This window comes from Eschrichtius robustus, chromosome 17 (genome assembly GCF_028021215.1).
Source record: "Eschrichtius robustus isolate mEscRob2 chromosome 17, mEscRob2.pri, whole genome shotgun sequence".
Taxonomy (NCBI): domain Eukaryota; kingdom Metazoa; phylum Chordata; class Mammalia; order Artiodactyla; family Eschrichtiidae; genus Eschrichtius; species Eschrichtius robustus.
This window is the reverse complement of record NC_090840.1, coordinates 49231974-49246356: the sequence shown is the minus strand read 5'-3', so window position 1 is coordinate 49246356 and position 14383 is coordinate 49231974. Positions and strand designations below refer to the sequence as shown.

The 14383-nt window shown below is 33.9% G+C and overlaps 1 protein-coding gene across 7 annotated transcripts in view; it reads right to left on the bottom strand.

Moving 5' to 3' along the window:
- The window catches only part of VPS13B (vacuolar protein sorting 13 homolog B), a 765002-nt gene that overhangs the window by 697407 nt on the left and 53212 nt on the right, over positions 1-14383 (bottom strand). For all 7 annotated transcript variants that reach the window (XM_068526231.1, XM_068526229.1, XM_068526230.1 and 4 more), the window contains exons 5-6: positions 6121-6288; positions 2140-2321 (exon numbers count right to left, since the gene is read on the bottom strand). In XM_068526231.1, the coding sequence (XP_068382332.1) occupies positions 2140-2321; positions 6121-6288 (350 nt within the window). The remainder of the gene's footprint in view (positions 1-2139; positions 2322-6120; positions 6289-14383) is intronic.

Sequence of the window (14383 nt, the reverse complement as noted above, 5' to 3'; positions counted from 1 at the left end):
GGAAAAAGTAACAGAATTTAAACAATGTGCACTGTATGATGCATAAGGAAAAAAAATACATACTCATGACTGAGCACTACCAAAGAAAAATGGGTGGATTTCATATATAAATACAAATTTAAGTACAATAAAGCTACATAAAATAGCAAGTGTTTTATGTTTTTAAAAATGTAATGTAAAAGTAATAAATAATTTATATAGCCATGCCCAAACAGGCACAGTAGTCAATACCAGTGTTCGGACTTAGGGCCGGCTTTTCCATTATAGTACAAAAGCCTGTAATTCAATAATAAAAATTCATTCCACGTTAAAACTTAGTTATTAACAAGATCACAAGTCACTGTGTGAATTCTTCCTCAAAGACAGCTAAATAGGTAGACAGACAGACAAGAGGTACAGAAAACTGTCATGCAATAAAAGAACACAAGATTTACACTTAGAGAATAACTATATACATTAAAAATATTTACCAGTACCCTGGAGAACAAAATGAAGCAACTGACAAAGGATTAATCTCCAAAATTTACAAGCAGCTCATGCAGCTCAATATCAAAAAAACAAACAACCCAATCCAAAAATGGGCAGAAGACCTAAATAGACATTTCTCCAAAGAAGATATACAGATTGCCAACAAACACATGAAAGAATGTTCAACATCATTAATCATTAGAGAAATGCAAATCAAAACTACAATGCAATATCATCTCACACCGGTCAGAATGGCCATCATCAAAAAATCTACAAACAATAAATGCTGGAGAGGGTGTGGAGAAAAGGGAACCCTCATACACTGTTGGTGGGAAGGTAAATTGATACAGCCACTATGGAGAACAGTATGGAGGTTCCTTCAAAAACTAAAAATAGAACTACCATACGACCCAGCAATCCCACTACTGGGCATATACCATGAGAAAACCATAATTCAAAAAGAGTCATGTACCACAATGCTCACTGCAGCTCTATTTACAATAGTCAGGACGTGGAAGCAACCTACATGTCCATCGACAGATGAATGGTTAAAGAAGATGTGGCACATATATACATGGAATATTACTCAGCCATAAAAAGAAACGAAATTATGTTATTTGTACTGAGGTGGATGGACCTAGAGTGTGTCATACAGAGTGAAGTAAGTCAGAAAGAGAAAAACAAATACCGTATGCTAACACATATATATGGAAACTAAAAAAAAACAAAATGGTCATGAAGAACCTTGGGGCAAGACGGGAATAAAGACGCAGACCTACTAGAGAATGGACTTGAGGATACGGGGAGGGGGAAGGGTAAGTTGGGACAAAGTGAGAGAGTGGTAGTGTACATATGGACATATATACACTACCAAATGTAAAATAGATAGCTAGTGGGAAGCAGCTGCATAGCACAGGGAGATCAGCTCGGTGCTTTGTGACCACCTAGAGGGGTGGGATAGGGAGGGTGGGAGGGAGGGAGATGCAAGAGGGAAGAGATATGGGGATATATGTATATGTATAACTGATTCACTTTGTTATAAAGCAGAAACGAATACACCATTGGAAAGCAATTACATGCCAATAAAAACGTTAAATAAATAAATAAATAAATAAAAGCTTGTCAAAAAAAAAAAAAAAGACATTACTGAAAAATTCCCATTGACTTAAAATTGTAATTACATTTTGATACCACAGCTAAAAAGCTAAAATTTCCTAAACCAATAAACTAAGATATTAGGTAAGCAAATTTAAGTCTTGTAAAGTTACCTAAGAAAGATAAGGGTCAATAACTATTGCTATCACATAAACAATTTATAAGGATTGAAATAAAGATTGATCTTCAGTCCACCATGGATATAAATACACTTTTTGATATGATCTCCTCTATCTACTTGAAGAGAAAAACACTAATCAGGTGGACAAACTAAAAAAGAAACTACAGTCACAAAAAAAAGTTGTCCTCAAAATAACTCTATTAGAACACACAATACAAAAAGTTATAATATGTAACAAATAACATAAAAGTTATAAATAAAACATTTTTACAAAAAATAATGGTTTATATATTTATGAGGTTAATTTCTTCTTTGCTTTTTAATAATAATTAGCATGCATGAAAGTCAATAAGGTAGAAACATGCAACTCAACTATTAGAAAAAGAAACACCTACTTTAATAACAGATGGCATCTTGGAATTTAGGTTATCATATGTAAAATGCAGACGTGTTCTGAAGGAACATTTGTACAATAAAGGATCCTGGTAAAATTCTATTTTACCACTAGCATTTCGTTTATCAAGACAAACTGTACAGTCGGAAAAATTGATAACCTTTCTCAGCACCAGATCAGTTGCTAAAAAGGAAAGAAAAACATTTTAAGTAAAAAGGAAAGTTAGAGGAAAAAAAGTCAATTACTTATTAGTATAACAGTAATAAAAATAATAGAAATAAGATTAATAGAGCATTTAATACATGATGTCAGAATCTATAAAAGAACTTCTCATTTATTATATCATTTAAATCTTCCAACAACCTCAGGCACAATAATCCCCATTTTATATACAAAGAATCAAACAGAGCCTAAAGAAACGAAGCAGCTTGCCCCCAATTTGCTTGACACCTAACTACAAATTTAAGACAAAGTTTATGAAAAATTTTGCTACATTTCACTATCTGCAATGGAATATTAAATAACAATAAAATAAAATTCTTGAAAAACCATATTAAAAAAATATTTTGAGTAACAGTCGCTCATTTAACATTTATTTTACACTGAAAAACTTACTGCTACTCTCAAAAACTGCACTCTTCATTATGGTAGCCACCATCTATATGGTGTTATTTAAATTCACCTATGAATTAACTAAAATTATATAAAACTAAAATTTCAGGTCCTTGGTTACATTAGCCACATTTCATGTACTCAAAAGCCACATACAGTTAGTGGCTAGGGTACTAGACAATAAAAAATAAAACATTTCCATCATCACAGAATATTCTAGTGGTCAGCATGCCTCTAAATAATAACTAATGAAGAAATTACAAAATTACCAGTAATGGTATAAAGTTTGTTTTCAAGGGAATAAAAATGGAAACAATTGCTGGTAAAGTATCAAACTAGAAAATAAAACCTTTAGCAAATTTATTCCTAACTAATAAGCAATTCCTAGGTAAACATTAGGCCCAAATCTACTTGGTCAGTGACTTTCAGCTAGCAACTATCCACATGCTATGGCCATGGGAATCTTCAAAAGAATAAACTATACTTTCTATTTCTGAGTATATCCTGGCAATCTCTAATTAATTCAACATTTAATTTTCTTTTCTTTTTTTGGATTTAAGTTTTTAAGAAGTATAAAGAGTATGCACATGTATGAAAACAGTAAAGTTTTATTAAGCAAATAAATATCAAATTTGTCTGTTAGCTGAAAAGAACACAAACCTACCATATAATTTCATTTTACATAGTATATAAATGATTTAGTTACTGTTATTATATACATGTACATAAATTAAAGAAATTATCATAATAGAACAAGAAATGAAAGAAACCGGCTAGATGCTTCCTTCCCTCTCTTTATAATAATTATAATTCACTGAGTATTTGCTATTAGATACTACACTAAATCTTTTACATCCATTATCTCTTATAATATTTATATGGCTCTGTTTAAAAGCTGTGGAACAAGGGCACAGTAAGGGTAAATAATCTGTAATGTTAGACACTTTATAAAGAGCAGAGGTGTAATTCAAACTCTGACAACCTTACTCCAGAGCATATGTTCTTATCCATTATGCTATAAGAATATAAAGTGATCACATTTCAAGGATATCCTAGAAAATTTTTCAGTGAGAGAGGAAATTATTAAGCTTTGAAAAATATTTTTCTTAAACACGAATATAACAGGAACTATCTTAAAAAAATACAAAATGAATTCTGGTTCTGGTACTTACTTTACATAATGTACTACAATTTAATCTATAAAATGAGGATAATAACTATGTCTATCTAACAAGCACTGTGGAAAATGATTCTGCATTATTTTGAAAATGTGAATATTTGCATATCCTCCCATCTAACTAACCCACTCCTAAGTACTACATATGTCCTAAAGAAATGCTTACATGTATGCATAATGTTTTCAAGATTCATCCATGTTTTAGCATGTATCAGGACTTCATTCCTTTTTACAGCACTTTTTTAAAGCAATTAAATGATAAAATTTAATACAGCAGTTAACTCTAGGAGGAAGCAAGGGAACAGGACAGGAAAAAGTACATTGGAAGGGGCAAACTGTTAATGTTCTAGTTACTTAAAGGGTAAGCGTTCATTATATTGTGTTATAACAAGTGTATGTTACATAAATCCTTTTAAGTACCAAATGTTGCATTAAAAATTAATAAAAGGGGAAACAGTATCTACCTCAGAAGCTAAAGGATTCAAACAAGATAATTAACTAAAAATAACAACAAAAACAATAAACAGCACCTGGCACAGCAGTTAACAAGCACTCAATAAATGGAAAATACTCTTTGCTGTCTTTACCACCACCATCATCATGAACTTTCATGTGGTATCATACTTGACTCTCATAAATATACTGGTAGGTTGTTCACATTTACAAATGACTTACCCAAGGTTGCACTAGGTTAGTGCTGGAGGGAAGATTTGAACCAAGATCTCCTAACTCCCAATCCAAGACTCTAATTCATTATAAATAACTTCCCAGAGTAATATTTGCTTTACTTCTATGTAAAAACTATAAATGACATTACTTCCCCTAAAATGTCAACTCATTTATTCAATCCTGCATCATCCAGTTCTGTTTGTTTTCTATTTTTCATAACTTTTTATTTTGGCATTTTAACCAAATATTTCTTTCCACAGAGGATAAGAAGGAGGCACTGAAAATGTCTCAGAAGCAAAGTTTGGGCCCTTGCATATGCTCTTATTTATGCCTCACAACAGAGCTGCAAGATCAGGATTATTCTTCATTATTAAAATGTGAAGGCCAAACCTTAAAGAACACACAAAAACAAAACTATATTCCAATTCTTCTAGTTCCTATTTGTATGCCCTAACAAGGCAAGTTAAGTAACCTTGAGACTCAATTTCACTTCGCTTTCTTGTAACTAGGACTTAAAATAAGTAAATGAATATATGACTAAACGAATGAGAAAGGATATCACTTTATGGAATTGTAATGAGAATCTGAGAAAATGAATTTAAATAATAATAATAGCTGCTCATTTTCTGAGTGCTGACTATGTATAAGACACTTTTATGCTATGGTATGTATTTGAGGAAACTAAGCAACAGTGAAGTGAAGTAACTCACCCAAGGTCATACATCTCTATGAAGTTGGGAGAGCCAGGATTCAAACTCAGGTAGTCAACTTTAGTGCCATCACCTTTAACAATTATGTACAATGGCGAGTCACAAATAAAAGGTGTTCACAATAGTCTCCTTAATATGTTTTCCAAAAATACCCACTGCTTACCCTATCAGAACATGTATCAACAAGTGTTGTGCCTTATTTAACTATTATGTCTTCTGACAAAACTAAGAAGCAGCACTATTTTTTCAGAGCTCCTATTTCAAGGCTGGACACAGTGCCTACCTTCCATGTAGAACAAAATAAATAAAATAATAATAAATATTTGGTAGATTAAATTATATTATTACTTAATAGTTCTTTTAATATAAGCAGAAGGAGAATGCAGCACATAATAAAGGAGGCTTTAGGATTATCCAAAAATTCCAAATATGCTCTGTAGTACACAAACCTAAAACATAAATCAGTCAGGTACACTGTTTTGCCATTACTGAACTATGCAAAAGCAACATGTCCCCTTTTCCTCTTTCACAAACATTCAAAATTTTAACTAAGTATTATTTAATTTTTATTCCTTCAACCCATAGCATTGTAAAATACTATATATAATATTTGAAGCAAGAATGTGACTGGTAAGAAAGAATAAAAATTAATATAATTGTATGCTAAATTTTACATATGTGCATTTTTCCAGGCTGAAGGCATAAAGCTTTCATTAGACTTATCCAGGAGCCTGGTGGCCCAAAAAAAGGTTTAGAATCCAAGACAATTGTTTCAACAATAGAAAAGGCTATACTCTTCTTGGCGTTTACTCACCAGAAATATCCATGAACGCACGATCCCACAATTCACCCACTGTATAGCATTCTGCAGAAGTGATGTTGACTGAAAGGACAATATCATCTTCAACATATTTTAGTATAAGATTATTTATAACAATATTTACGTTATTTACAACTCGTCTAATCAGACTCTGCACGTAACCTATAAAATAGGGGAAAAAAGAATCCAATTAGAAGTTAAATCTATCAATAAATAATTATTCTTAAAATGTTACTAAACTTAATGTATGTGAAAGATGGGTATCGTTTATCATATTTTGCAAAGATGAAACTAACATTCAGATAAGTAAACAGGCTTGCCAAAGAGACACAGCTAATAAGTAGCAGATCCACCCCAACAAAAACAATTACAAAGAAGTTCTATATCATGAAGTTTCACATACGAAGAGAAACCATAGAAGCCATACCTTTTAACAACATAAGTCTAGATCCCATTCAAAGATTATCCTAATCTACAAGTACTTTGTCTGATTTCTGCCTATTTTATAAACATTTTCCCAAATGAAACAATGTTACTATATACTGATTATACAATACATAAGAGGAAGAAGAGCTTCTTTAAGGTTCTTTTTTCAGCTACCATTTTCTCTTCCTACTTTAAATACCCATAAAGACATTCAAAAACGAGGCCGGGAGGAAGAAAGATAGAAGAAACAAGACCATCATAATGGATTCAATGATCTCCACTTACTAATGTATAATACTGAAACACGGAAGGGGGGAGAATATGACTGAGGAAGAAAACATAGAAAGTATTAAAGAAAGAGGGGAAAAAGAACACAATGAAGAAGACAAAAGAGAAAAGTAGGGAAAGAAAGAAAACAGATAAAGCATAATGAGAATTCATAATCTCAGAAGTTTCTCACACAATAAATGTGTATATAGATATATTATTGAGGAATATAATTGAAAATATAAGTGAAACTAAACCTAAACAGCATTTAAAAAGACAAAGGAGAAAAAGATTAAAAACTTTATTCAAATGCACTTTCCACTATAAAACCTATGTAAAAACTAATTAAAATTTTAGCTATTTCATGAAATAACTATCTGCTTGTATTCTTTAAACCAGAACTTTACTGACAAAATAGAATCAACTTCTGTCAGCAACTGACATTGTTAACACCTACACTGAAGCCTGCTAGAAGAAAGCTTACTTAAATTTATTCAGGGCTTCCCTGGTGGTGCAGTGGTTGAGAATCTGCCTGCTAATGCAGGGGACACGGGTTCGAGCCCTGGTCTGGGAAGATCCCACATGCCGCGGAGCAACTAGGCCCGTGAGCCACAACTACTGAGCCTGTGCGTCTGGAGCCTGTGCTGCGCAACAAGAGAGGCCTCGATAGTGAGAGGCCCACGCACCGCGATGAAGAGTGGCCCCCACTTGCCACAACTAGAGAAAGCCCTCGCACAGAAACGAAGACCCAACACAGCCAAAAAATAAATAAATAAACAAATGTGGGGTTAAAAAAAAAAAAAAAAAAATTTATTCAACTGCAAATGCTTGCAAAAACCAACTGCTTCATTCATTACCAATGGATACAAATAGAAAAGAAATGTAGAATGACTAAGTTCAAGTTTTTCTCATATTAGCAGCTTTTAGAGTGCCAATTATCATATGCTATAAAATTAACATACAAAATATCAATAAATTTAGGGAACAAATATTTTATGAGAGTAGATGCTAAAAATGATGCTTAACAAATCACGCTTCCAAAAGAAATTTTAAGTATCAAAATGTTCAACCTTAAAATGCATATTCCCCCCATGCTATCACTACTCAAGAGAGATGTTAAAAATGAAGTTTCTGAGAAGTCAAGAAGCATGACTAACATTGGTTTTCCTATTTCTGAAAAACCTGTCATCAATAGAGAATTCATAAAATCCTCTTAAGAGTTTATGAGTTTTTACTGTCTCCCCTGCCCCAGAAGAAAAAAAAAAAAACTCTCAGAGACAGAACCAGAGAAAACATAACGCAAAGTAACATAATACTGTAAATGTATTGTAACTGACAGAAAACCTACTGATGGATTTTTCATCTACTTTTTAATATCTTCTTTCAGTTTCTCATTATACAAGCTGAGGTGAATAAGCCAAATCACCAAAGTAAAAGAATCAAGTATCTAAAAAGAACTACTTCTACAGAAGACTATTTATGTTTTTCTATTAAAACACGCAATGCCAAAGTAACAGCAACTAACCAACAGAATAAATGATACATTATCTCCTTAATCCCTCATAATAACTTAGTTCAAAGTTTGCTACAGAAAAACGTCAAAGAGCAGATCTAAGAGCTCTCATCACTCCATATTTAGAGACTCCCTAGGAATATATCTATTCAAGTGAAATAACAGTAATTCAGGTCTATTCCACAAGCATCTGAAAATGCAAGGTCACTCAGGATAAGAACCTCTAAGACGTCGTATTAGATGGCTCTAAAACAACAGCCTCCTACTTGTCAACCTTTCCAGAAATTCTTATTATTATCCAACTCTCTCCCACCCACAAACCCCATTCCTCCAAACACATACATCTAATGCCCACAGGGCCAGAAAAAACACTATGAATTTTCATTGACTTTGCTCATGATCTTCCCTCTGTGTAGAATACTTTGTCCATTCTCCCATCTTGTTCAGGCCCAGCATGAATGTCCTCTGCCCCATATTCTCTTCTCCAATGTCCCTCACCCTACACATCAACATTAAGGAGACTGTATCACTTTTCTTCGGCTTATGTTACCTCATAAGCCTGTCATTTGTATATGTTTATGTATAATTACCTTCTCTGTTAAACTATGAAATCCTAGAGAGCAAAGATTATATCTTATTTATTTATCTGATATGATTAAATTAAATAGTGTATGGCAAATACTTGGGTTACAAACAGACAGTACTTGCAATCAGTTTATCCTAACATGGTCACTAGGAAGCCAAGTTGCTCAAAAACAGAGATTCCATGGTTGATGACTTGGTTACAGCACCTAAAAACTCCCTCATCAAATTTTTGCTGTAAAATATTTTGGGGGGTTATGCAGCATAATATAGGCAACTTATAGTTAAAGGAAAAGTTAGTTCTCTCTAATGTTCTTGCCTTTTTTGTAAGGTTGAAATTATTTCAAAACAAAACTTATTTAGAAGGTTAAGAATAAGGATTCCTTATTGGTAATGCAGTGGAGAGGTTCTATAATACAAGAATTTTTTTTTTTTTTAAATCCATCAGCTTTGGTAACTAAAAGATAACTTAGGGCAGTTACTGTAGGAGCTAAGGAAAATAGCTGTGAGTTGAAGATACTTATTACCAGCATTATTATTTAAGCCAGTCAGAGAAGTTCTAAACAACTAAGGAAGGGTAAAAAAGAGAAATATGTGTAAGTACTGACAAGAAGAACACAAAATCACCATTACATGAAGATGACTGTTTTTTATATAGAAAATCCAAAAGATATAACTGAAAAATACTGAATATCGATCAGCTAACAAAATATAAAAATTTGCTATTCTTCATAATGAAATGAAAAGATAATAAAATGGTTTAAAAAAATGATAATTCCAGCTAGTAATAAAAGATATGACAGCATTTTCCGTCTATAAAAGTTTCAAATAAATATTTTTTGATAATAAAAAACAGCATTGGAACAAAAATGTGCTTGTTAGAAAATACTGTTAACAAATTTTTCACAGGGAATAATTTGGTTACACATGCCAAAACCTTAAAATTACTCACAAATTTTGATTTTATAGTTGATAAGAATTTCTCCTAAGGAAATAAACAGAGGTCTGTGCAAAGATTTACCTACCAGTATGTTTGTTAAAGCATTTTACAAAACAGAAAATGAAAAATAACCTAAATAACAAACAAAAAGGGACTGATTAAACAAACTATGGAACAGTTACACAGTGTAATACATGCCAATGATTAAAATAACATTGTGAAAAAATTAATGTCCTTGAAACATGTTCCTAACATTAAAAAACACAAATTACAAACAAAAATGTGTATGTGTATGTGCACACACACACAAAGAAACAAAAGTCTCTTAACGGTTGTACATCAAAATGTTAACAGGTTCCAGGTTCTGGGTAAGATGAAGTAAGCACATTCCACTCCTTCTCACTGAAGGTAGCCAGAAAACTTGGAAAGAAAGTATGGAGCAGCTATTTCAGGACACTGAAAAGTAAACAGTAAGCACGAGAGGGGAAATAGAAGAATGAAAATCAGAGCTTACAAAGACAAAACAAATAATAAAATGGTAGAAGTAAATTCAAACATATGGGTAATTATTCTAATTTAATTGTATTCTGGCCAGAGAGGATGGTCTTTATGATAATGATTCTTTGAAATTTGTCAAGAATTCCTTTTTGACCAAGTCTTTTTCAATGTCTATACATATCCAATGTGTGCATCAAAAGAGTGTACACTGTCTTATCTGCTGGGTGCAGAGTTTTACATGTATCTATAAAACAATCTTGTTAATTGTGCTATTCAAAGACCCAGTTTGGGTTTGTCTGCTTGATCTATCACATTTCAAAGATAGGTTGTTAGGTACATACAAAGCCATCATATATTTTTTGGAGAACAGTACCTTTTACTATAATTCAGCATCTATTATATACGTCCATCAATGCTTTTGCCTTAAGTTTTATTTTGCCTGATCTTTATGTTATTTTTGGATAGTGCTTGTCTACTATACCATTTTCCATCTTTTCATTTTCAATTTTTCTTACCTCTCCATTTTACCTCTGTGTTTTAGAAGCCACGCACACCTGGACATAACCACTCCTTCCTTTTAGTATCCCAAAAATATTAATTGTGCTTCCTTAGAGCTCCTCTTTCCTTTGGTTTTGCACTGTAGTTAGTAGTTTACAAAATCTCCTATACTAAGCCATTAATTCTCTAAGGGCAAAAATAGCCTTCAACTAGCTGCTCCAGCATACAGCAATAAAGATTTGGGGAACTGAACAGCCTGCCTCCACTAAGCAATGTTTTGAAACTCAATCTAATTAGAATGAAATAAAAGCTCTCCAGTTATCACTTTTTCTGTTGTAAACAAAATATACACGTTAGATATCTTGAAGGTTATTGACAAAAGCATAACATACTTTTAAAATGATCAACATATTAATGAGAAAGAACACCTGTATGGCAGAAATGGCTAGCTATCCATCAATATTTTGTGCTTCCCCTTCCAGAATGTACAATTGTTTCTGAGATATGACTTCTAAAATATACATAACGTCCATGAAGACAGTTTTCCTCAATGAAATTTGAGAAGGATATACATCACCTCCAACCTGGGGGTATTAAGAAGTAGATAGGTCTTCTCCAGATTCTCCTCTTAAAAAGGCTGAAAGCAGGTCTGCAGACCTACTAGAGAATGGACTTGAGGATACGGGGAGAGGGAAGGGTAAGCTGGGACAAAGTGAGAGAGTGGCATGGACATATATACACTACCAAACGTAAAATAGATAGCTAGTGGGAAGCAGCTGCATAGCACAGGGAGATCAGCTCAGTGCTTTGTGACCACCTAGAGGGGTGGGATAGGGAGGGTGGGAGGGAGGGAGACGCAAGAGGGAAGAGATATGGGGACATATGTATATGTATAACTGATTCACTTTGTTATAAAGCAGAAACTGACACACCATTGTAAAGCAATTATACTCTAATAAAGATGTTTTAAAAAAAAGGGAAAAAAAAAAAAAAAAGAGGCTGAAAGCAGTATAATTCAAAGCCTGAGTAGAGCATAGCAGAGCCTCAAGATAAAAGGAGCCTGGGCTTCTGATAGAACACTGCCTTGACTGGTACATAAAGAAAATAAACACTTTTGTCCTGCTAATCCCCTGAAATTTAGATGTTAAGGTGTCCACCACTTAACTTACACATCTGGTCATTGTTTTTTGTTTTTTGTTTTTAAGTTTTTCCTGAAACTGTTAATGGAAAATGTTAAAAACAGTAAAAGCATAAAAATAGAAGAGGTAAAATAAGCTCTGAATTTCTTTTTCATTTACAACAAGGTTCTCTCAATTCTTAGATGTTCCAGAAAGGAAGAGTGATTAGATAGCTTAAATTGCTGAGCTTCCCCACAGGCAAGTAGACAAGAAATGATTGTGCTATCTTCTATAAAAATACATTGCCGGGGCTTCCCTGGTGGCGCAGTGGTTGAGAGTCTGCCTGCCAATGCAGGGGACACGGGTTCGAGCCCTGGTCGGGGAGGATCCCACATGACGCGGAGCAGCTGGGCCCGTGGGCCACGACTACTGAGCCTGCGCGTCTGGAGCCTCTGCTCCGCAACAAGAGAGGCCGCGACAGTGAGAGGCCTGCGCACCGCGATGAAGAGTGGCCCCCACTCGCCGCAACTGGAGAAAGCCCTCGCACAGAAACAAAGACCCAATACATAAATTTAAAAAAAAAAAAAAAAAAAAATACATTGCCATTTTTGGCTCAGGCTCTTGAACACCTGATATATTACAAATATTCTTAAATTATCTGATAACCTCTCCAACTATTATTAAACTCCCTTCAAGAGTTTTTTTTCAGAAAACCAAGCCCTAACAGCCTAAGGTGGCAAGCATTAAGCAAACACACACACACACACACACACACACACACACACACACACACACACACACACCCCTTCCATTTCATATTCAATATTTTCTGCAGAAAACAAAATCTTGAGTAAATGACTACTAATTTAATAATATATACCTCATGTATACCACAGGTATTGTAAAGTATATAAGGTATTCCTCATCTGCACCAAAATATCTAAGTTTCCAATTTCTCATCCACAAAACGTAAGCTAGATCAGAGGCTTAGCTGGGGCCTATAGATAGACTTCAGTGAGTATGTGAATACCCCAAAGTCACATGCAAATTTTAAAAGTGCCTATGTGGGTCTATAACTTTTTCAACAGATTTTCAAGCGTCCATGTCCCAAAAAAGACAGACTGCTAGACCAGAAAAATCAGAAGTAGCTTCTTATTCTACATTTCAATGACTCTATGATTCTGATTATCGATCTCTGAAAACCCTGTGTGATTTTATGCAGTTCAGTTTTTATGCAGTGCAGTAAATACATAAATGGCTATTATGAACCAGACATTGTATCAGATCGCAACTGGCCAAATGAGGCTGTGCCATCTGTTGTTATAAATAAAGTTTTATTGGAACACAGTCACAAACATTAGTTTATTTACGGTTTATGGCTGATTTCACAGTACATCAAAAAAAGTGGAATAGCTGTAACAGAAAATATATGGCTTGCAAAGCCTAAAATATTTAATAACTGGCCCTTTACAGATAATATTTCCTAACCTCCATGCTAGATGATGAAGATCAAAGATGTCTAGGTCACAACTTCAGACCCAGTGGGCGACATAATTTTTAATTTATCTATACCCTAAATATTTCCATTACACCCTGTGTGTGTGTACATACATATATTGGGTTGGCCAAAAACTTTAACTGGCTTTTCCGTAAGATGACTCTAGTAGTGCTTAGTTGTCTTTAACTTCATTTGAAACAATTTTGTTAGACTGTATTGTGACAGCTATCATATCAGCGTGCATTCAAAAAAAATTATCAAAATTGGTAAATTTCTGTGTAGCCATTTTAATACTGAAGATGGAAGGAAAAGAGCAACATTTTCGGCATATTATGCTCTATTATTTCAAGAAAGGTAAAAACGCAACTGAAACGCAAAAAATGATTTGTGCGGTGTATGGAGAAGGTGCTGTGACTGATAGCACATGTCAAAAGTGGTTTGCAAAGTTTTGTGCTGGAGATTTCTCACTGGATCATGCTCGACGGTCAGATAGACCAGTTGAAGTTGATAATGATCAAATCGAGACGTTAATTGAGAACAATCAATGTTATACTACATGGGCGATAGCCAACATACTCAAAATACCCAAATCAAACACTTAAAATCACTTGCACCAGCTTGGTTATGTAAATTGCTCTGATGTTTGGGTTCCACGTAAGTTAAGTGAAAAAAAAACTTTTTTTTTTCTTTTTTAAATTTTTGAACTTATTTTTTTTATACAGCAGGTTCTTATTAGTCATCCATTTTATACACATCAGTGTATACATGTCAATCCCAATCGCCCAATTCATCACCCACCACCACCAGCACTCCCCCCAGCAGCTTTCCCGCTTGGTGTCCATACGTGTGTTCTGTACATCTGTGTCTCAACTTCTGCCCTGCAAACCAGTTCATCTGTACCATTTTTCTAGGTTCCA